The following is a 23338-nucleotide window of genomic DNA, read 5'->3' on the forward strand; positions in this document are numbered from 1 at the left end:
CAACACAAAGTGAAGTCAGACTTTAAATGGCAACAGTCTGTCTCCAGAGCCTGTCTCTTACTCCTTGCACCCTAGTGTTTCTGCCCCATGTGAAGTCACCAATGTCCACATTCTTCAACTTGGCTTTCTACCGCTGTGATGATGGTGAAGATGATGATGACGGTGTCAGTAACCACTATCGCTAATTGAACATGGTCAAGGTTGTGCATTAGGTACTCTTCCTACAATTTTTATTTCATTTTCACAAGAAGACTGTGCCATGATTATTATTAGTCTCATTTTATAGGTGAGAAAACTGAGTTACCATATTTTATGCAAATAATGCACTACTTTTGCATTTGTTTGCCAACCGCCCCCTCCCCCCATAAGGTATTTACATAAGCACACCATGCTAATATTTTTACAGCAACATGGAAAAAAAAAAAATGGCATAGCAGCGCTTACAATAATACCTTGCAGGAAGGGCTTGGTTGGCAAACAAACATAGAAGGCACACATTATTTGTGTAAAAATACAATATAAAAAGGTTAAGAAACTATGAGCATAGAGATAGTTTAGGGGAAGAACTAGTATTTGAATTTAAAGTCCAAGCTCTTGTGCCAGAAGTTGTGTTACAATCTGAGAACATGGAAATAAGAGGGAAAACAAATTAACCCACATTCCAGTGGGACACAGACCCAGGCAGCAAGATGATGACAGTACAGGAATAAAAGTGCTATGATGGAAGCATGCAGAAGTGTATTAACGAATATTGCCTAAGAGGTGCTTGAGTCGAAGGAGGTGAAAATGATTTCTATAGGGAGTTAATGCCTGAATTGAACCTTATCAATAAGTGGAAATTACCAGGTGTATAAGACTGGGGAGAATAACCAAGGCACCTGCACATTCTCAGAGGTGTGAAACACCTGGCACATTGAGAGCATTGCAAGCACATGTTGACATGCCCAGGAGGAATTAGTATTTACAAAATTCCCAGGACACTCAACCTCTTTATATCAGTAGCGTAAGTAAAGACACCTAATCACAATCTAGAAAATTGCTTGGTAAATGTAAAATTTCATGAAGTTAAATCTTCTGAAAAAATAACAATCCTACCACTAAAAGTAGTTATAAGTTTTTAAGTGTCTTTTGTGTAGCAGCCATTGTGCAGGGTGTTTTTCATTTTTTATCTCATTAAATCCTCTTAAAAATCTCACCATAAACTTAAGATATTATGCTCATTATACAAATGAGGAAACGCATTTAAAATAGGATACACGAATTGCTCAAAGTTATACATCTAATAAATGGTAACTCCAGTTTTCACACTCATAGTTGAATAACTCTAGCCCTTTGCAAGTATTTTTTCCAATGGACTTTTCATGAAAGTAGGAACTTTGAAAGACTCTGTTCATCCCACCTAGATGGAATAGTATCTTAGAGAAATCACTATACCTTGTATTGCTTAATTAGGAGGTATATAGAGCTTTGGTATCCTTAAAGGAACTGAGATAATTTTCCTGGGAAACCCACTTCCCTGGACATTGCTGGGGAAATGATAATCCAGCTCTTCTAACAGGATACTCCTTGCTGCCCACCACCTGGGTATCTGCCCTTTTCATTTCTGTATCTCAAGTTTTTATCTTAAACTTCTTAAGGACAGTCCCCTGACTTTTACGTACTGGTTTCCCTCAGAATGCCTAGAATATAACTGGTGGCCAATAAATCAACAAGCACATTTTTATTGCACTTTTTAATAAGTGCTTTCAGATATATTGTCTCCTTTGAGTTTTACAGTAACTTTCTAAAGCAGGCTCTTCAGAATTCTCATTCCTGTTTTTCATATGAGGAAGTCAAAGGGCAGATTTTGTGACCTGCCCGAGGGCGTATAACCATGATGCACTTTGTAAAACCCATGATTAATGATCTTTTCACTAGTTTACTACTTCTGCTTGCTTTCTGTGAATTCTCTGTGAAGCAATTATTTCCAAATAGGCAGAGCATCTTTTATTGGCTGCTTCCTAATGATAATCTTAGACCCAACATGCAGTCATTGTAGGAAGGAGATTTCTCTTGGACAATTCATCTAACTGTATTCCTATTATACTTACACTACTTTATTAAAATGGTCTGTTTTTAACATTAGACTGAAACTTTGTGAGGGTAGGCACCATGCCTTTTCATAGGTCTTTACATAATTCATGATATATTTTTGTTAAATATTAAGCGCACAAAGTGTTTGGCCTTTTTGCTATTGCCAGTCCCCTACCTGTCACAGCTGCTCTTCCTGCAAACAATATTATTGCTTTTCAGTTTCAATTTTTAGTATCAGTAAAAAACAGATGACCCTGTTAGTTGAACAGTTGAATGAGTATAAATAGGAAAGTTCTCAGGGAAGGCTTAATGGTTTTTTTTTTTTTTTTTTTGCTTTAATTCATTGACTGTGAATACTGAATTTTCCAAATTAAATATACACTAATGATGGAGGTGCTGTATTTTTCCCCTTAGTATGCTATAGACACTGTCCAGTTAAAATTTTACATGGCCCTAGTTGTTCTGGGTATTCTAATGACTTGCTTATAAATAATAAATAGACAAGACCAAACTGATATATGCTTTTGACTGCTTTGATCTTAAGTTTTGTCATTTCCTGGATTATTCCTTTTATGTTCCCTTGTATTTGTAGAAACCCAGCTGGAGCTGGATTAACATGCTTGCAGAGAACACAGCAGAACTTCAAAAGAAGAGCAAAAGACATATTTCATATTCACTTATAAAAACATCAGATACTTGGAGTTTCCTTTCCCCTGCTTTGAACCTCTAAAGGCTGAGGCTCGGCTTGTTCTCTTTGACTCGCTGGGCAGCGTGTGCACTAGTTGCTGTCACAAATTCCTGTGTGTCTGCTTAGAGCCATGAGGACTAGAACAGCCTATTTGCACATTCTTGTTCCGGGGTGTAGGTGCAGATATACTCTGTACCATAGAGTCAAAAGTAAAGTAAGCTTCTGTTTATCACCTGAATAAGATCTCCTTTTCCCACTTTTCTTGTCAGTCTTTGAAAAATGATGAGCAATCCGCCAAAACTGATGTTCAGAAGCTCCTGGAATTAGGCCAGAAACAAAGGTAAGGCTGGGTTTTCCATTTTTTTTCCTTGGTTCTTTTTGTCATAGTGGCTTCTGTGAGGTTCCATTTTTCCCATAAAATCTATGAAATATACTCCAGTTATGTAGGCAGGATTCAAGGGCAACAGTTTAAAAAGAGGGATAAAAGTCTAGATTATTTTAGTATCACATAAAGCATTAGATAATGCTTTCTATCCTTTACCCAACAACTGGGAAATAAGAAGATAATTAAGTCCATAAATTTACAGTAAACAGATCCCAGTGAAGTTTTTCAATGTGTTTAATCTCCTAGTTATCCGAAACAGGGCTTCTCATACTTCAATGTGCATATGATTCATTTAGGGTTCTCGTTCAAATGTAGATTGTTATACTGTTGATTTGGAATGGAGCTTGAAATTCTGCATTTCTAATAAGCCCTACTGATGCTGATGCTGTTTGTCTACAAGTCACAATTTGAGTGTTAAAGATCTAGAGTACTTTGACTCTATTTACCTTAGTAAGATGTCCCTAGGTAAGTCTGCTTATAAAGAGACGGGTCTAGTGGATCATTTTTATTAGAATCAAAACTTGATCATGGTGATAATGATGGATGTGGTAAAGAATGAATAATTTTATTAACCACACACACAGAATTAATATAATAATGTTAATATTTGTTTACTTTTGAGAGCAAAGTATTATGAGATAGTTTTCTACATATTATAAAAGGCCATGTGATTCTGAAGCTGCTTGTCGAAGTAAAAAAGAAAAAGAAAGCAGGCATCTGTTATGCATTTACTAGAGCCTTAGCTAGATGCTTTATATATATTGTCCTGCTTAATCCTCATAACTACCTTATAAATTAGGTACTATTACCTTCATTTTACACATAGAGTATTGCTGTTGGAAGTGCTGAGAATCATGTTAAGTGAATTTAGGTTTAAACCTGCTGCTATGTCTTAGTACCCATGTTCTTCCACATTGACACCATTATCACAAAGTAAAAGGTTCTTAAAAAGTTTACATAGAAGATGCTAAGTGGAGCAGATTCCAGGTTCCTTCTCATCATCTTACATCTTCTCCACTGACCTCACCTCTTGGCCAGAAATATCTTATTGACATGTATTTGGAGTAAGTCATCAACCTTTGTTTAAAAATTTCAGCGTCTCATGTTGACTCTTATTTTATTATTTACAATGTAATGCTTATTATTTCTTTCGCATGAAATTCTCTTCAGAGTCAAATATTAAAAAGAACTTGAAGGAAATACTGGTCTGAGCACATGTTTTCAAAACTGCATCGTTTAAAAAGATTTTAAATAGGTTTGAAATAAGCCACCTTTAACACACCTACGCTCAATGTTAAGCAAGGGTTTGTGCTTCATTGAGTTAGTGATGGATAATTATAAATGACATTCTGAATAGAAATAACTAGTTAGAGGACACCAAGCAACACTGAAAATGATGACTGTACAGAGCATTTCATGTTGGGAAAGGAGGATAAACAATCGCGTGAAGATTAAAATGACCTCTGCACGCTACACATGCAGCAGCAGTGTAGGGGCTGCAGTAACTGAAGAGGATGAGTGAGTCAGGAAGATCAACAGTAAAACTGAATGCTTAGAGTGGAACCAGAGGTAAAACTCTTAAAGGTTCACCTAGACTGGATGTGAGTAATAAGCAATAGAGAATTCATTTAAGGTAGTGCTGTAGAAGAATGATATAATGAAGAAAGTATTTTAAGGCAATTATTCTGCCCACGTTGCCCAGACTAGAAAGCAAAGAGACTTAGACCAGGATGGGAAAAGAGGGCTTATACATGGCAACAGGAAGATTGCCATGGTAAGGACCATGGGGTGAAAGGAAAGAATAATAAATTCAGCTTTTCTTCATCCCAGGAGGGACACAGATGAGGAAGCAGGCTTATCTATGATGTAGATAAGAAAAAGCGTACACCTACCCCTCACTTAATGACTATCCCATTATCTGACATTTTGAATTTATGACAATGGTAAAAAAAAAAACCTACTATCCTCCTATTTTGCCTGTTAACCATGTATGTCTGGTAGTAACAAACGCCATGGTGCGAGATGAGAGCAACACTGAATGTGATGGTTAAAGTTATGTGTCAACTTGGCTAGGCCACGATTCTCAGTGGTTTGGCAGTTATATAATGACGTATTTTGGCAGTTATGTAATGATGTAGTCATCTCTCATTTTGTGATCTGATGTATCATCTCCCATTTTCACATAACACCAATTTTCACATATTGACCTGGTCTTTAGCACCTAACCATATCAATAAGTAAGGAGTAGGTATATTTTTATAGTTTGCTGATCTTTTCTTAAATTAGCTATAGCTGTTCCTGTACACTATTGTTTATCATAGGGTCACTATGAGCCGGAATCAACGGCAATGGGTTTGGTTTTTTTTTTTTTTTTTGGTTCCTACATGACACACGGAGCACCCACGTAAACCAGGAAAAATATGGTCAAATTTATTAAGAATTAAAGATAATCATCTAGACATTTGGCATAGTATGCAAACTATCTAGATGATGGACCAAGTATTTCATTGAAAAGACTAAATGAAGCAGCTATTTTGTTGCTCTGATTTCAAAGCATTGTACAAAACTAGAAAACTGGTTTAAAATACATAACTTGTATTATTTACATAATTAAAGTGATAAAGAAAAACTCAATAGATTCTAACAATAGGTAATTACTCTAAAGGATGTAATATTTGCTATGTCAAATTATGCTGTTTACTTAGAAAAATAATTATAAAAATCATGTTTGACTGTGAAGAAGAATCAGTATTTCATTTCCAAAATTATAGATGTTAATAAACAGCAAAAGAAAAAATATAATCTTAGGATATGAAAAATATTAATTGGTTGCAAATTCAGAAGGATTACCTGAATCTGAAAGAGTGCAATGTGTTGTAAATGTCAAATGGCAATATGCCCAACTCTCAATAATACCCTTATCTTTGGATTCTTGCCATCTCACCTTTACCTGGAGGAATGATCCTTGGAAGCCTTGCTTTTTTCATGTGTTCTGACACCCCTGATCGGTTTATGGTTCAGAGATGGCCACCCAAACCTGATTCAATTAGAATTCCCCTCTTGGGAGTATAACCAGGAAACAAACAACTAATCAGTCTGTTTGTGTAACTGGAATTAGAATAGCAAGTAAACTCAGGGGTTGTGGATTGGCCATATACAACCATGTAGAGAGAAAACAGAGTGTTCCTTTCTAGAGAGAGAGAGAGATCTGTGTTGACTCTTGAGTGTCACATTTTCAGAAGTACTTTGATAGCCTAGATAATAGTCACAGAACAGTCCCCAAGTTGGTGGAGAAACTTTTAAATCATGTCATGTGAGGAGTGATAATGTGTAACAAAACAAACAAACAAAAAGCTAGGGGGTTGGATAGTGCACTAAAGTGTCTGAAAAGCTGTCTTGAAGTAGAAGAAGAAAAAAATGCTTTATTCTCTAAGGTGGCTGGTTGGGTAGCTGTTCCAGAAAGGCAGTTTTAGACTCAGTGTACGAAAGAGCTTTACACAAGTGTTCTCTGAAAACTAAAAGAATGCCTGAGACAGTGGCAAGTCTTCCATCTATTATGGTATTAAAATACAAGCTGATGACCACTTGAAAGAAATGCCATCCTGTAGAGGGATATGGGTTATTGAGTTTTTGTATTTGTAATTTAGGATGGAAGAGGTACAAAATATCTGTCATTTAAGATCCTTCTTACTATGAAATTCTATGCTAAAATGTACTTGATGTTTGATAAACCCATCACAGATGCTACTAGAATCATAATTCTTTAGAAATAAAGCTTCAGATCAGTATCAAATAGGGCCATAGAGTAGCTAGACATAGATTAGGCAAATTCCATTTGGTAGACGAAAGTGGTTCCAAAACAAGTCAGGAATCATCTCCCCTAACAGGACAACTTAGTCAAGTCTGTGAGACAGGAATTTGGGGCTGCCTAAAATATGAGAGCAGTGAGCAAGCGAAGAAATAAAGCTGGAATGTAGAAAAGAAGATAAAGAGATTCAAAAGACAAAAGGCCCACTTTACCATTCTGACTGCTAGCTTTTCTTGGCATGAAAATGCACAGAATTCTCTACTTTCTCCAGTTCTTTGTAACAGATGTTAGTCTATTTTTTGTCTTGTTCCCTACATTGCCTATAGTTGTCATGGGAGATTTTTGAAACTATATCTTTCATTTTGGAAAAAAAATATTAAAAAGAGTATTTTTAAATTCACATAGCTTAAATGAAAAATAAGAATTAATTACCATAACATTCTTCCAGTTGGAAATATAGTAACTTAATTTATGCTTTCATTCAGTGCCTGCTTTCCTTCTTTTTCTTTCGTTCCTTCATTCCTTCATTTGTCAGTTCCTTCCTTCCTTCTTCTTCCTTCCTTCTTTCCTTCCTTCCTTCTTTCCTTCCTCTCTTTCTCTCTAATAGAGGTAGTATAATGTCTCTCTAGAGTTTTAGAGCATAGCGCCTGGAATCTAGACTTTGGGGTTTGATCACAATTCCAACACCTCTCTAAGCGTCAGTTTTCTATCTGTAATTTGATACCATAGGTTTATGTCAGACTTAGAAAAGTGACTGGCATTTTGTAAGCCTATAATATGTGTAGATATTACTATTTTATTTTATATTATGCCACAAATTCTCTTTCTGGAAAATATCAGAAATAATAATGGAAGTCCAGATTTTAAATATCCACATATGAAACAAGTCTGATAAACGAATTCTTGTTGAGGCAGTGATGGAAGTTGAGGTATAAAATCCACTATAAGCAAAAGCATCTTATGATAAACTTCACCCAAGCAAGCAATAAATCATCCAAAAACCAAAATATCTGTAATTATTCTATAACTTGTTCCAATTATACTTTGCTTTGCCAAAAAAAAGTCCAAATTGATTCCAATGACTGTACATACTCTCATTCATATTCTTGAAATTGAGACCAGTAGCTATGAAGAGTTTCTAGAGTAAGAAATGTGGACGTATCATTAACTTCCTCTGGATGAAAGAGCAGCTTGCAATTGTTTAAGAAGTATGGTCAAAGAATGAACATAGGTACCTAGAGTTTGTTGGTAGTTATGGTAATAATCTAAAATTTTCGAAGCAATTGTTTGCCAGACATAGTGCTAACTGCTTTGCCTGCATTTACCTTTTAAACTTCATCATAAATCCATGAAGTAGTGCTATCACTGTGACCATTTTACAGATGAAGAAACTGAGCCTGAGAAGATTTCTATCGCTTATCCAAAGTTCTAGAGCTAGTCTTTTAGCAGCACGCTGGAAAAGTTAAACTAGTCTGGGTACAGGTAGGACTGGAACAGGTTTCTGTGTTGTTGCTGTTGCTTTGGGAGAATCTATTTCTTTAGCCACAATTCACACACACTCACACATATACACACATACACAAACACTAAGCTTTATCTAATTTCTGATCCTTTCTGAGTGATAGCTTAGACACCGAAAGATAATATGATTTGCCATAAATTAGTAAATCCTGAACTCTTCGAAGGTATGCATGTTTCTATTTTTGCCAAGTAAGACATCGTCCATATTTATTAATGAGCTTGGGACACAATGTGTATATGTATATCCAAATATGTATGTATTTGCCAACAAATGAGGCAGATCTCAAGTTAGAAATACATCTATTTTCACGTTATTTTTAGAAAAGTTCTCAGGCTTTATAAAGGATGTCTAAAGTACAAGGCTTAAAAAGTAATTAATTAGGAGTATTAAAGGGGAACAGTAATTTTGTCTGATCAATAAATGTCAAGTACCTTTTTCTAACTGGCATGTTCATACTCTGGCACTCTGTCAGTGAAATTAGCTTTTCAACTCAAATTATTATAATTTGACTTGCTTTAACACATTATGCAGCTCACAGATGATTCACACAGTTGGATTCTTATCAGACCCACTAGCAAGGTGATTTACTTTAAATTCAGCTTGCTTTTAGTATTTGCATGGAATAAAAGACCCTTTATTACCAGACTCATTAGATATATCCTGTACGTTTAACTGTGGTTCTAAACAATTCTATTTATCTGACTCCTAAAAGCAGGTAGTAAAACAAAACCTCCCTTCCTAATATACAGAGGAAATCACAGAATTATGTCTCTCTCTTTATTTTCTCGGTTTTCTATTAAACTAGAGAAGAAATGAAGTCTCTCCAGGAGGCCCTTCAAAATCAACTTAAAGAAACAACTGAGAAAGCAGAAAAACACCAGGCTACTGTAAGTGTGTTTCTCTCTGTACCCTTTGCTTTGGGGTGTAGAAAATTATTTTCTTTTTCCAAAATAACTATAGAATAAATACACCTATGAAAATGGAAATACGATAAAAGAAACTTTAGTGACCATGATCGAAAAAATACGTGATCAGCATCCATACCAAGAAAAGACTAATATTGTATTTGATTCTTAGTGGGTCTTTTAATTCCTAACTCTAATTTTATGAATGAGAAACCAAGATTAAGAGTGGAGCATAGTGCTGGTATCAGCCCCACATCAATGGTCCTTGGATTGTGAGATGTATCAGAAATGACCGTGAGGTAAATTAAGCTATGCAGATGCCTAAGTCACACCTCATATCCACTGAATAGAAATCTCTTAAGGGTGGGAATAAAATATCTGAATTTTTAATCAGCTCCAGAGGTGATTCTGAAGTACCTTAAAGTTTAAGAATAAAACTTAACAAACTACTGTATAGATTTTCTTTCTCCGAGGTGTGATTCACTTGACTCCATAATTTAATACTTGTGACTGACATTGACCGTAAGGAGGAGGGATAGTGCACTTGACACCAGTTCTGAAAACTGAGTTTCTACCTTGTTCTCCAGACCTAGTACCTACTTTATGCACCATTTTTGGGACTGGACCTTTTATCTTGTTTCCTCAGCCCAAGTTTCTGTAAATTGGATGAGACCCTAGTTCCTCTAAGAACTGGCAGCCTGTCTTTCTTTTTCAAGACTTCCTTTAACAGCCTTGATTAAGGTGTGGAGCTTTGCTTCTGAAATTCAGCCAGGTCTGTTATCTGGGACACCTGTTTCCTAGGGACAGGCTTTCTAATATTGATTGCCCACTTCCCTAGGGCCACGATAGCTTCCTGTTAATGGATTTGCTGTTATCTAGTTTGCCCACCTGTAAGGACATGCCTGTTGGTTCTGCTTTGCTACACTGTGCCAACATTAACTGCTTACTGAAATGCAGCCTAATATCTGGCTCTCTGGAAACCAGATGTTCCATACCAGAATAGACGAGTTTTCAGCATCAGCAGCCCAGCCTTCTAAGTAGCCCTAAATGCAGTATCATTTTTGCCTTGACCTATCACATTTAACCTGGCTTTCTCCATAGCCTGAACACAAAGGATGATATTAGAACATAACAGCAGTGTTCACACATAGTATTTTCTCAGATTTTCATATTAAAACTACACACTTTTTTTTTTTCCTTTTCTTTTCTGGAAACGGACAAGTCAGAGAAGGTTAGTTTCTAGCTTATATTTACATAGCTATTAGGTGGAAGAGCCAAGCAAGGCATTTAGGTATGAACCAGTGATCATTTCAATATTTTATACAAACTTGTGTCTAATATCCAAGAAAAAAAAACAACAACTATAACTTTTGAAAGAACAAAAGCCAAAGTTAAAATATCTGAGAATGAGAAATAACATGGACAAAAAATGTGTAATTTGGAAGAGAAAGGAGTCAGGATTGGCCAAGTCACCTTCATCAAACACCCTCATCTCAGAGTGCTTGCACTGCCTTCGTAATGGCTCAATTCTGAATATTTAGAGAGGGATTTCCCCCACAAAAAAGAAAAAAAAACAAAAGCTCTCCTAAATGAGAAATTCCCAAATGGCATTCCGTCCTTAACATGTAAGGAACTCTGGTGGCACAGCAGTTAAGTTCTCCACAGTTAATAGAATGATTGGTGGTTTGAACCCACCCAGAGGCTCTGCAGGATAAAGATCTCCTTCCATAAAGATTATAGACAAGAAAACCCTGTGGGGCAGTTCTACTCTGTCCCATGGAGTCCCTATGTGTTAAATACTAACTCCACGGCCCTAGCAACAACATCTAACTAATGTCATTCCCCTCCCTCTCTCCTTCTCATTTCTCTTTCAACTCCATCAGTTGCTAGCTGGGTGAATATAAGCAAACAATTTTATTTTTCTGAAGCTCTTTCATCATAAATAGCAGGTCAGTACTACTAATGTAACAAATGTTTTGATAATTATATGAGGTGATATGTGCAATGCATTGAGCAGAGAGCATATTGGATTGTAAGCAACCTCAACATGGTAGCAATTATTGTTGGTAGCATTAGTATTAGCATTAGTATTACTACTTATTTTTCAAACAATTTAAAACTTTTGTTACCTATTAATTCCATAGCAAGAATTATCAGGAATGGATAAGAATGAATATCTGACAAAAGGAAGACTAAAACGAGATATCCTCGTGTTCATAATTTAGAATGCTCTGTTTCCTCAACTCTCCTTGTGCTGTTCAAAATCGTCTTGTTATAACATTGGTTGCCAATACATGCTCTTAAAAGCAAATTTTGATCATTGGAGACTTTTCCTTAGGTTCCCAGAGAGTTAGGAACATTCTATTTTTTCTGGGAATCAGTCATTTTATTAATCCATTTGTCATCAGGTTAAACCTGGCTTAATTTTCACTATTATTAACCATTATTTTTAATGATTATTTCTTGTTTTTTATTTGCTATTGTTGTCAATTTTGGTTTTTAAAACAATAGATTTATATATTTTTATGCATACATAAGTATATGTATATACATACACAAGGTATATATTTGTATATATTTAACACGTAGTTATATGTATGTGTGTGTACATACACATGTGGGTATATGCGTGTGTGTGTGTTGTGTATATATACTTGTATACTTGTGGGCCCGTGTGTGTGGAGAGCGAGAAGCATAATTTATTTCAGAACAGTATTCTTATCAATTTTATTTTTTAGAAAATTAAACCATAAAAAAATAAAGACTGGCATATAATGTATAATCTTTCAATTAGAAATGGAAATCTTGATATAACTAGGTAATGTGTTAAGCAGAAAATGTATAGATTACTACAGGAGCAGCTCACTGTTGAGACCAAAAATTTCAAATGTCCAAGTTTGGAGTGAGTCCTATAACTCACAACATGAGTCCCAAATTGGCATTCAAATGCTAAAGCATATGAGACTTCAGAAGCATTGCCACACAAACCTCAATTTTGAAAATCCTATTGGAGGAAATACTCAGCAAAGAGATAAAAACAGGGCAAAATCTATAAAACTTGTCTGGAGTAATAGTTAGTGAATATTTGACAAACTTAGTTTTTTCATTAGCAAATACAGAACCAGAGGAAAGGAAAACAAGCTTGATTAGGGTCAGGGCAGGGTGACCAAAGGGACATGTGTTAAATAGCAAGAATTTATTAGGAATTTCCTGAATCCTAACTTAGGAGCAATTACTGTAACAAAATTAGAATGCATAACTTTGAAACCTCAGAAGAAAATTTGATTTATTTGAAGGCAAGAAATAAAGAAGGGAGAAAATAAAGTAAAATGATTCATCCAATGGCAAGAAAAAGGAAGAAAAAGATCAAATAAGATAACAAAAGTAAGCTCCAATGTATTACAAATCATGGTAAATTAAAATGGGTTAAACTCAGTGACTGATTTTTTAAAACAACACAAAGGACTAAAATTAAGTGGATAGGGCAATATATACGAAAGTATTAATTTAAAAAATTGAAAAGATCACATACTTAAAATAAGCAGATGAAAAAATGTTGCAAAATAATACGGAAAATAGAAGAAATATTAATGCCTGGCAAATATAATTTAAGGTGCAAATATATTATAATGGGAGACATTATATTTTTAGTAATATTAAAGAAATTAGAATGAAATGATTATAGCTATAACTATAATAATGACATATGCAGCTTCAACGTCCATCACTCTATCAGTGACAGGATTCCCAGGAAAAAAATCAATGAGCTGATACATTAAAGATGTTAAAAATACAATGAATAGTTTTGAACTATTAAAGATATAGCAGAATCTCCAACAAAATGCATATATTCTTTTTGATCACACATAGAACATCTATAGAAGTAAAATATGTATTAATCCACAAATGAAATTTTATAAATTCATAAGTATTAATGGAGTGCATAATATGTTCTTCAACTCCATTGTAATAAAATTGAAAGTAATTTTTTTTTAGAAATGGCCAAACAAGTCCTTAAGTTTGAAAAATATACAACATATTCTCCATTAACTTAGAGTTAAAATAAATTTAAAAATACTTAGAATAGAAATGTGTCCTATGTTTTGCATTGAATGACATATGTTCTAACTCACATGACAGAAAGAGATGACAGAAGTCTTAAAAATATGGGAATAGCGTATGTTTATTAAAATTATTATTGGTTTTCTATTTAACATGCATCCGGTGGAACCCAGGGGTAGATTCATTTTACATAACTGGGAATCACCACTATTCTTCCATATTTTGATAAAGACTCAAGTAAACAGAATACTTGGTGCTTTTTTCTCTCTGTTAGAAAATGCTGGGTTAATTAAAATTAAAATAAATACATAGTTTTAAATATTTTTTATTGTTTTAAATCATTCTAAAATTGCTTTCTCTGCTAGGCAGACTATCTTTGGTGTAATTGAAGGCTGAAAGATTCAGATAACTGTAATTGCTATTTCTCAAAGAGAGAAAAATAATTTAGATTTGGTTTTAAACATATCATGCTATTGTAGATTAGAGCAGATAATATTAATGTGTTGCCCTTGATTACATATCTAATTACTATGCCTTTTTTCCCTAGACATAAAGATTATATATATTTTATGCTAAAGATAATTGCTAACCCCCATAGTATTCGGTAAGTTCATAGTAAAATACTGTGAAACATGATGGTGATTTTTCTTATCATATTCCAAAATATGAAAGAAAATAAATTTTTGAAAAATTTAATTGATAGAGCAGTGAATTTTTCTTTTTATAGATATGTTGGAAAATACTTTTTATAAATATTGTTATTAGGTGCCATTGAGTTGATTCTCGTTCATAGTGACCCAAAGTACAACAGAACAAAACACTGCCCTGTCCTGCTCCATCCTCACAATTGTTGTTATGCTCGAACCCATTGTTGCAGTCAATGTTTCAGTCCATCTTGTTGAGAATCTTCCTCTTTTTCACTGACCCTATACTTTACCAAGCATGATGTCCTTCTCCAGTGACTGGTCCCTCCTGGTAACATGTTCAAAGTATGTGAGACAAAGTCTCACCATCTTTGCTTCTAATGAGCATTCTAGCTGTACTTCTTCCGAGACAGATTTGTTCCTTCCTCTGGCAATCCATGGTATATTAAATATTCTTCTGCAGCACCATAATTCAAAGGCATCGATTCTTCTTTGGTCTTCCTTATTCCTTGTCCAGCTTTCACGTGCATATGAGGCAATTGAAAACACCATGGCTTGGGTCACACACACCTTAATCCTTAAAGTGACATCTTTACTTTTTAACACTTTAAAGAGGTCTTTTGCCACAGATCTGCCCAATGCAATACTTCTTTTGATGTCTTGACTGCTGCTTCCATGGGCGTTAATAGTGGGTCCAAGTAAAATGAAATATCGACAACTTCAGTATTTCCTCCGTTTATCATGATGTTGCTTACTGGTCCAGTTGTGAGCATTTTCGTTTTCTTTATGTTGAAGTGTAATCCCTACTGAAGGCTGTGGTCTTTGATCTTCATCAGTAAGTGCTTCAAGTCCTCTTCACTTTCAGCAAGCAAGTTTGTGTCATCTGCATATTGTATGTTGTTAATGCATCTTCCTCCAATCCTGATGCCCCATTCTTCTTTATATTGTCCAGCTTCTCAGATTTTTTGCTCAGCATACAGATTGAATAAATATGGTGAAAGGGTGCAACCCTGACGCACACCTTTCATGAATTTAAACCACACAGTATCCCCTTGTTCTGTTCGAACAACTGCCTCTTGATCTATGTACAGTTTCCTCATGAGCACAACGAAGTATTCTGGAATTCTCATTCTTCACAATGTTGTCTATAATTTGTTATGATACACACAGTCGAATGCCTTTGCATAATCAATAAAACACAGGTAGACATCTTTCTGGTATTCTCTGCTTTCAGCCAGGATCCATCTGACATCCTGGTTCCATGTCCTCTTCTGAATCTGTCTTGAATTTCTGGCAATTCCCTGTCGATGTACTGCTGCAACCTCTTTTGGATGATCTTTAGCAAAATTTTACTTGTGTGTGATATTAATTACATTGTTTGATAATTCCCACATTCTGTTAGTTCCGTTTTCTGAGGAATTGGTACAAATATGGATCTCTTCCAGTCAGTTGGCCAGGTAGCTGTCTTCCAAATTTCTTGGCATAGAACAGTGGGTGCTTCCAGTGCTGCATCCATTTGTTGAAACATCTGAATTGGTATTCCATCAATTCCTGGAGCCTTGTCTTTCGCCAATGCCTTCAGTGTAGCTTGGACCTCTTCCTTCAGTACCATCGGTTCTTGATCATATGTTACCTCCTGAAATGTTTAAACATTGATTATTTTTGGTACAATGACTCTGTGTATTCCTTCCATTTTATTTGATGCTTCCTGCGCCCTTTAATGCCTTCCCTGCAGAATTCTTCAGTATTGCAATCCGAGGATTGAATTTTTCCTTCAGTTCTTTCAGCTTGAGAAATGCCCAGTGTGTTCTTCCCTTTTGGTTTTCCAACTCCTGGTCTTTGCACATGTCATTATAATACTTTACTTTGTCTTCTCTAGCCAGTGTTTTAAATCTTCTGTTCAGCTCTTTTATTTCATCACTTTTTCCTTTCACTTTAGCTACTCTACATATAAAAGCAACTTTCAGAGTCTCTTCTGACATCCATTTTGGTCTTTCATTTCTTAGCCGCCTTTTTAACGACCTCTTGCTTTCTTCATGTATTATGTCCTTGATGTCATTCCACAACTCATCTGATCTGGTCTTCGGTCATTAATGTTCAATGCATCCAATCTATTCTTGAGATGATCTCTAAATTCAGGTGGGATATACTCAAGGTCGTACATTGGCTCTTGTGGACTTGTTCTAATATTCTTCAACTTGAACTTGCATATGAGCTATTGATGGTCTGTTCCACAGTCAGCCCCTGGCCTTGTTGTGAATGATGATATTGATCTTTTCCATTGTCTTTTTACACAGATGTATTCGATTTGATTCCTTTGTTTTTATTCCTAAGAGAATCATGGAGTGGCAAATATTTCAAGCTTGCGTTCCTCATGAAAAACCCTAACAGACAGCAAGGAAGAATGAGCTTTCGGCTGTAGCCAGAGTAATTAAAGATATTAATGTTCATTGGATGTATTTCACTACTCTCGTTAATTTTTACGGCTTAACTTGCCCTAAGTGAGACAAAATCAGTTTAAAGATAAAAGTTGGCTTCAAGCTTTGACTCATTAGGAATAAAGAATTGCTATGTTCTTCCATTCTCTATTCAAATAAATAAATGACATTTTCTGTATGTGAGAATATTTCATAATCATCCGCTAGGGATGCTTATTTTTTCAGGGTTGTTAAAACCTGCTTGTATTCTAGGTCAATGGTCTCGAAATGCTAATGCTTTTGAAATGGTCTGAATAATTTTTAGGACCTGCATATTAACATATTGCATTCTCATAGTATTTCTGTCCCTGTTTAACATTTAAATAATTATAGTCTTGACATCCCAATATATTTTCATTATACTTTCAGTTACAGTTGGTTTTTAATTAAGGATAACAGATACTGAACACTACCAAAATGTGAAGATTCAGGGAATATAATGGAATCAGTGAATAAGCAGTTTAATAATATAAGCAAGATGTCTTTAATTAATTCATGACTTAAAGACAAATTTGTAACATATCAAAAATTTATGGTGCTAATGGCTATAAAAGCTATATATCTAAAAGCTATATTTAGAGGAATCCTACTGTTCTGCATACATGTCTAATGGTGGAATGGTGTCAAGTACTTCTACTTTTTTTTTTTTTTCTCCTTAACTGCCTTGATCTACCTCTGGGAACAGTGAGTGTGATCGTTTTTGGGTTGCTGTCTATGAGTCAGAATCAACTCAACAGCAATGGATTTTTTTTTTCTTTTAAATTTGGTCAGTATTTTTATAGTTCAAATTTGTCTTGAAAACTAGTACAGCCAAAGCAATGGACATGACAGTTCTCAGGCTGCTGCCTGTGTTTTAAATGTAGTTTCACCACCACAGATTTACCTATTATCGTCTGTTTTCTCTCAGACCTACTGAACATCATCAGCAATTGTTTAAAAATAAAGGAAAGTGAACACAGATGAACAGAGAAAGAAAGAAATATTCAGAAACAAAGGAACCTTTGATTAATAAAATTTTTTCCACTATCAATGGTAATAAGTCTCTGGTGTTAGCACTGTATACATTTCACCAATATCTTCCAACATGCAAACTGAAGAAATTAAATTTTTTACCCATTATCATACTGTGAATTTTTATCATAGAAGCCCTCTTTGACTATAAAGTCCTAAATCTTAACCACTATGCTGTACTGATTTTTGTCTAAATACTCAGGGCTGGTAAAACTTGTCTAAAGTTACAGATCCTGACAATATCATATACAGGAGGAGGCATCATTGTTTCTTTGGTACAGTGTTTATATGCTTCCCTATTTTTGTGGTAAGGAAAATCACTATGCAATTGCTTTCAAACCTAGTCACAGGTCAAAATTGCCTGGTATTTTAGAGAAAGTGATTCCTATGCCCAACCACAGAATCTAGGTATTAAAAGAATCACATTTTTAAATTAGGGTTTAACCAGATAACAGAGACACAGTGTGCATAGTTTCTCAGTTGAAAAAAAAATATGAATCTTTTATTACATGAATATTTTTATATAATCAGTGAATATATATGCAAATTGAGTCATGAATGTTTTGGTTAATGAAAATTGTAATTTTTGTTCTTCTTAAATATTTATGGATAAATAGGTAATTGTTTCACAATACCTCCTAAAATCATGAAAATAAATTTATGAAAGCAATGGAAATTAATTTAAAATTTACTCACATAATCTTCTCTCCATTTTCAGATTAATTTTTTAAAGACTGAAGTGGAAAGGAAGAGCAAAATGATCCGAGATCTCCAGAATGAGGTAAGATTTCTATTTCAAACAAATTTTTTAGAAAGAATGCACACATGCTCACAAATGCTTTGGTATCAAAATTCAGCTACAGTACTCTGATTATGACATTAAAATGGCTTCTCAGAGCTGACTTTCTTATATCAGCATCTAGTGTAAGCACATGGCATGTTGTATCTCTTTAGGTTATGAATTTAACTTTGCTTTTATTATTTCCTCAACTAGACGCGGACTCCTTGAAGTTAGAAACTTTCCTTCCCTACAATCTTAAAATTCACTTTTAGTCCATGACTGAAACAACACATAATAATAATTTAAAAAGGTCAGTAGCCACGGACTTAGAGAAAATACTAGTGAATTTTAAGGAGAAAAACCATTTGATCCAACTCTTGTGGCTGTAAATCTCTCTAAAATAAATTATTCCATATCCTTGCTTCAATAAGCACACTGAAGTGAAGATGATAAAATATTTCATGTGATAGAGTGCTTCAGAGTCATCATTCTGAAAATGGTTTCTTATGCCTGCCTGCAGATGAATAGGCGTAGGAATTTGAGTCAAATATGTACTGAGTCCAGGACATGCCTGAGATGTTTTTAAATGATCTTATGACAACGTTTCACTTTACTTCTGTTGACTGCCTCTTTTGAATTCTGATTCCTGAGAAATTTTTGTTAATCGGTTTTTCTGGTTAATTGTGTGCCAGTATTTAAAGTTGACTATAATCCATCTCTGATATTTTATGCTTTCCAGGCAAATAGCTTCATCCTTTTGTGTTTTGTTTTGTTTTTTAAGCAGAGAGGGGGCAAGTTTTTATTAGGTAGATGTAAGTCTTAGCCATTTTTTTCAACACTGAAGAAAGGAACATTTTAGTAGGTATAAATCTGTCTACAGAACTACTCTAATATTACCAACTTAGAATGCATATACAGTAAAGTTTATTTATCTCTATATATTAATTCATAGAATAAAAATATGCTTAATTCGAAATATTGTTCCAACATTGTGCTAGATTCTGAAGAGATACAAATATTGATAAATTTCAATTATACAAAACAATCTCTGACCATGAGGAATTTAATGAACAATATTAAATAATAATTATATGATAAACAATATTACATTATAAACAACATATTATGCCATAGAGTATATGATGGTACAATAATAACTACAAAATTGCTCAAAATAACTATGATACAAAACAGATTTGGATGAGTGTGGTTCAACATAATGCTGTAATGGGGCTGATGAGGGCAATAACCTATCCAACTGTGGTGACCTCTGAAGGCTTCATGGAAGAGGTGGCCTTTGAAAGGCACGAAAGGATTAGAATGTATGATAAGTCACTCACAACCAGGAATGAAAACATAAAGAGGTTGATGCCTCAACATTTCCCACGGTAGTGAAAAAAATTGTTACTTGTTTTATCAGCATGAAGAAGACAGTTAATATTAACGGTTTGTTACAGCTGAATCCAATTCCATGCCAGCTTACATGCAAAGAATACATTTGCATTTTGCAAATCAATGTTATATGTATCTGTTATAAGAAAGTCTTGAGATAGCTATCTGATTGATACAGCCAAAGCATAATATCCAGAAAAATAAATGTTTCAAGTTTCTCTATCAGATATAACTACATAAGAGAACTCTTAACTTTGCAAGGACAAAGAATTTTTTATTTGGCATTTCAGAGGTAAGTAATGACTGCTGTCTTAAGTGAGATTACTATCTACCTTAAATTTTATTTACCATTACTATCAATTAATTCTATTGAGTTCTAATTTTCTGCTGCAGAATGAATGGCTACCCATATTATATGTAATCTTAGAGCTGACTCAGTGGAAACTGTGCTTGCTGCCCCCCTGGCTGCATTTGGCTCATCATTTTTCTTGTATGACTGAGGAATATCTAGTGTTTTCTGGCATGTTTCAGTGAAGGAAAAGGAGGAGGAAGAGGAGGAGGGGAGGAAGAGGGAGAAGAAGAAGAAAAACAGAACAAAGGAAGGGAGGTAGGGAGAAAAAAAGCTTGAGAAAAGTAACATGGCTGGACTTGAGTATCAGGAAAGAAAACTTCGCCAGCATCCAAAACTTACACACTTTGTCTCCTTGGGAAAGTCATAACTTCTCTGAGTGTCATTAGTGAAACAAGGAATTGAAATGAGAAATTTGAAAGAGGCAATCCACATCCAACTTTAGGATTCAACAGCTATAAATTCTCACTTCTCAGAAACAACAATACACAGACTGTGAGTTAGTAATAGCTGAATACTAACCTCAATCAGGGTAAATTCAAAGCTGCTGACCATTAGTGTTTCAGATAATTGCTAAAGGGACTATAAAATATTTTTGGTTTTGCCTAGAGATTTTCTGAGTGTTATACACGTGCTAAAAAAAGAATGTCAAAGTCAGCTTTTCCCTAGTGCATGCCATAATTATGTGTACCATGCTATGTTATCAGGTCATCAGCCAAGTTTATTTTTAAAAGATTTCATTAGTCAATCATATTCATGGTGGCAAAAATTTAAAGAATATCAATAAAACACATTACGTATATATATATTTTTTCTTCTTCTGGTGAGTGTGAAAATTCACAGTGTTGGAAACATGTTGAAACACTCCCTTTGGCGAATATAAACTGTTTTCCCTTGGACATGTCGAAAACACCAGTGCTTAGGAGAGAATCATAGGTGCCAGGGGAAGAAAAGTGGCAGAATTAAAAAATAGAAGTAAAAAAAAAGCAAAACACAACAAAAAACCAGTAGACCAGCTGCAAATCACATCCCTGTCACTTACTGTTTGTGTTACTTAACTGTCATTATTGAGGGAGAAACACCAACACCCACCTGCCACAGTTGTTATGAAAGTGAAATGAGATAATAGTTGTAAGAACAGCTATCACTTTGCCTCACCTTGTTCTTCTAATAAATGTTCTATGTTAATACACAGCTGTTCACAGAGCAAATTTTGCTTTACAAACAGTATATTCTTTAATCAGCTCTTATGTGGAAATTGATGGATTAGGCTAAATAATGTAATCTCTGGAATCTGTAAATGTCACTTGATCTGGAAGAAGACTTTGCAAATGTAATTAAGTTAACCATCTTGAGATTGGGAAAATTATTCTGCATTTTTTTGGGTAAGTCCTCAATGTAATCATCAGTGTCCTTCTGAGAGAGAGCAGAGGGAGATTTCACATACATACACACACACACACACACACACACACGCACGCACAAGAGGAGGCAATGTGCAGACAGAGAGTGATTTCAAGATGCTGGCCTTGAAGATTATATTGACGTGGCCACAAGCCAAGGAGGAAAGGAACAGATTCTCCCCCAGAGCCTCCAGAGGGAGTGCAGCCCTGTTGACACATCGATTTTGGCCTGGTGCTGCTGGCTTTGGACTTCTGGCCTCCAGAACTGTGATAGAATAAATTTCTGTTGTTTCAAGCCTCCAGTTTGTGTTAATTTGTTACAGTAGCCACAGGAAACTAATACAGGTAGGAATGGGATGGACTAAGGACCCAGGTTCTTATTAGCAATAATTACTTAAGTATACTATCCAATGACAGATTTTTTTTTTTTTCCCTGACATTAATTCTGAAACTAGACTGAAACACTGGTCAGCATTACATTTGTCCAAGTGATAGAATTTATAGACGGTGATTAAACAACCATTTGTTTCATTTTCAACCAATATTTACCACGCTCCTGAAAGGTGGGCACTGTGCTAAACAGGGCAGAAATAGGATCAATAAGATATCCAAAGTCCTATTGCAAACCTCTGTGCTGTATACGAAAGAGCTCTTAAAATGTATAATAAATTGATACAATAGTAGTATAATTTATAACAGGACCAAAATGTTATTCATTTACTTCACCCACAAACAAAAATATTGAGCAGGAAATTTGCTAGCACTGGGTTGATTAACAATAACAACAGCAACGAACAGTTTATTAGTATTTACTATGTGTTTCCTAAGAAGCCCTGGTGGCTGCTAACTGAAAGATTGGCTGTTGAACACACACACTTGCTCTGTGGGAGAAAAGCCCTGGTGATCTGTCTGCTTCCATAAAGACTGCAGCCTAGAAAACTCTATGGGGATATTCTTCTCTGTCATATGGGGTCTCTATGAGTTGAAATCTCCTCAACAGCACCCTGATACAACACACACGCACACACACACGTTTACTACCAGCCAGGGTGCAAATCCCCATGCTGAGAGCTTTACGTGTGTTGTTGTTGTTAGTTGCAGGAGCGTTGATTCCGTTATCACGCTCAGTTTAAACGGCAGGACTTCTTGTTTGTTCGTTTGTTTTTAAATGTAACAACCTCTGGTGCCCATAATCGAATCCGTCATATTCTGTAGTTCCTGGAACATCTTCATCATTGGTTCGGTACAGTTCTTTTTGATTTAGTTATTTTTAATAACCAAAAGTGAAGGCACGAGCCAACGTGTGAGCTAGACCTTGCCAAAAACCCCTTTTAGCATCTTCATCTGCAGTTTGTAAATGAAGAAATTGAGGGAGAGAGCGGTAAATGTCACACAGTCAATCATGCAGCTGGAATCTGAAACCACACTGTCTTACACAAGAGCTCGTGCTCTCTGCTCTTAACTAAAAATACTACTGTAGATGTAAGTGCCTGTGTTCCCTGTTTCAGCATTTTTCCATTAAGCCTAATTGAAGTTCAAAAAACCTACTACCTCTTTTACTGGTAACTTCAACCATCAGCTGCAACTTGCTGCTACATTTGCCCTTTCTTTTCATTCTTCCTCCTCCTGTGAATTGACTATTCATGTTGATATAGCTATAACCATAGATTTATGTTAACCTTTGATATTTTGAGCTCCATTAAACTAAAATAAAAATTGCCATTATTTAAATAGATTGAACCTAACCTATTAGGCCCCTCAAAACCATAGCAGGACCTTTCTGACCATGTATCTGAAAATTTCAGAAGGCAACAATAGGTGGAGAACTTCCCTCCATT

The 23338-nt window shown here is 35.1% G+C and overlaps 1 protein-coding gene across 1 annotated transcript in view; it reads left to right on the forward strand.

Moving 5' to 3' along the window:
* Positions 1-23338, forward strand: part of LUZP2 (leucine zipper protein 2) — a 548883-nt gene that overhangs the window by 286176 nt on the left and 239369 nt on the right. The window contains exons 3-5 of the mRNA XM_012557421.2: positions 3031-3101; positions 9282-9363; positions 18294-18356. Coding sequence (XP_012412875.1) covers positions 3031-3101; positions 9282-9363; positions 18294-18356 — 216 coding nt within the window. The remainder of the gene's footprint in view (positions 1-3030; positions 3102-9281; positions 9364-18293; positions 18357-23338) is intronic.

The sequence above is a fragment of the Trichechus manatus genome, unplaced genomic scaffold (genome assembly GCF_000243295.1).
Source record: "Trichechus manatus latirostris isolate Lorelei unplaced genomic scaffold, TriManLat1.0 scaffold00006, whole genome shotgun sequence".
NCBI lineage: Eukaryota > Metazoa > Chordata > Mammalia > Sirenia > Trichechidae > Trichechus > Trichechus manatus.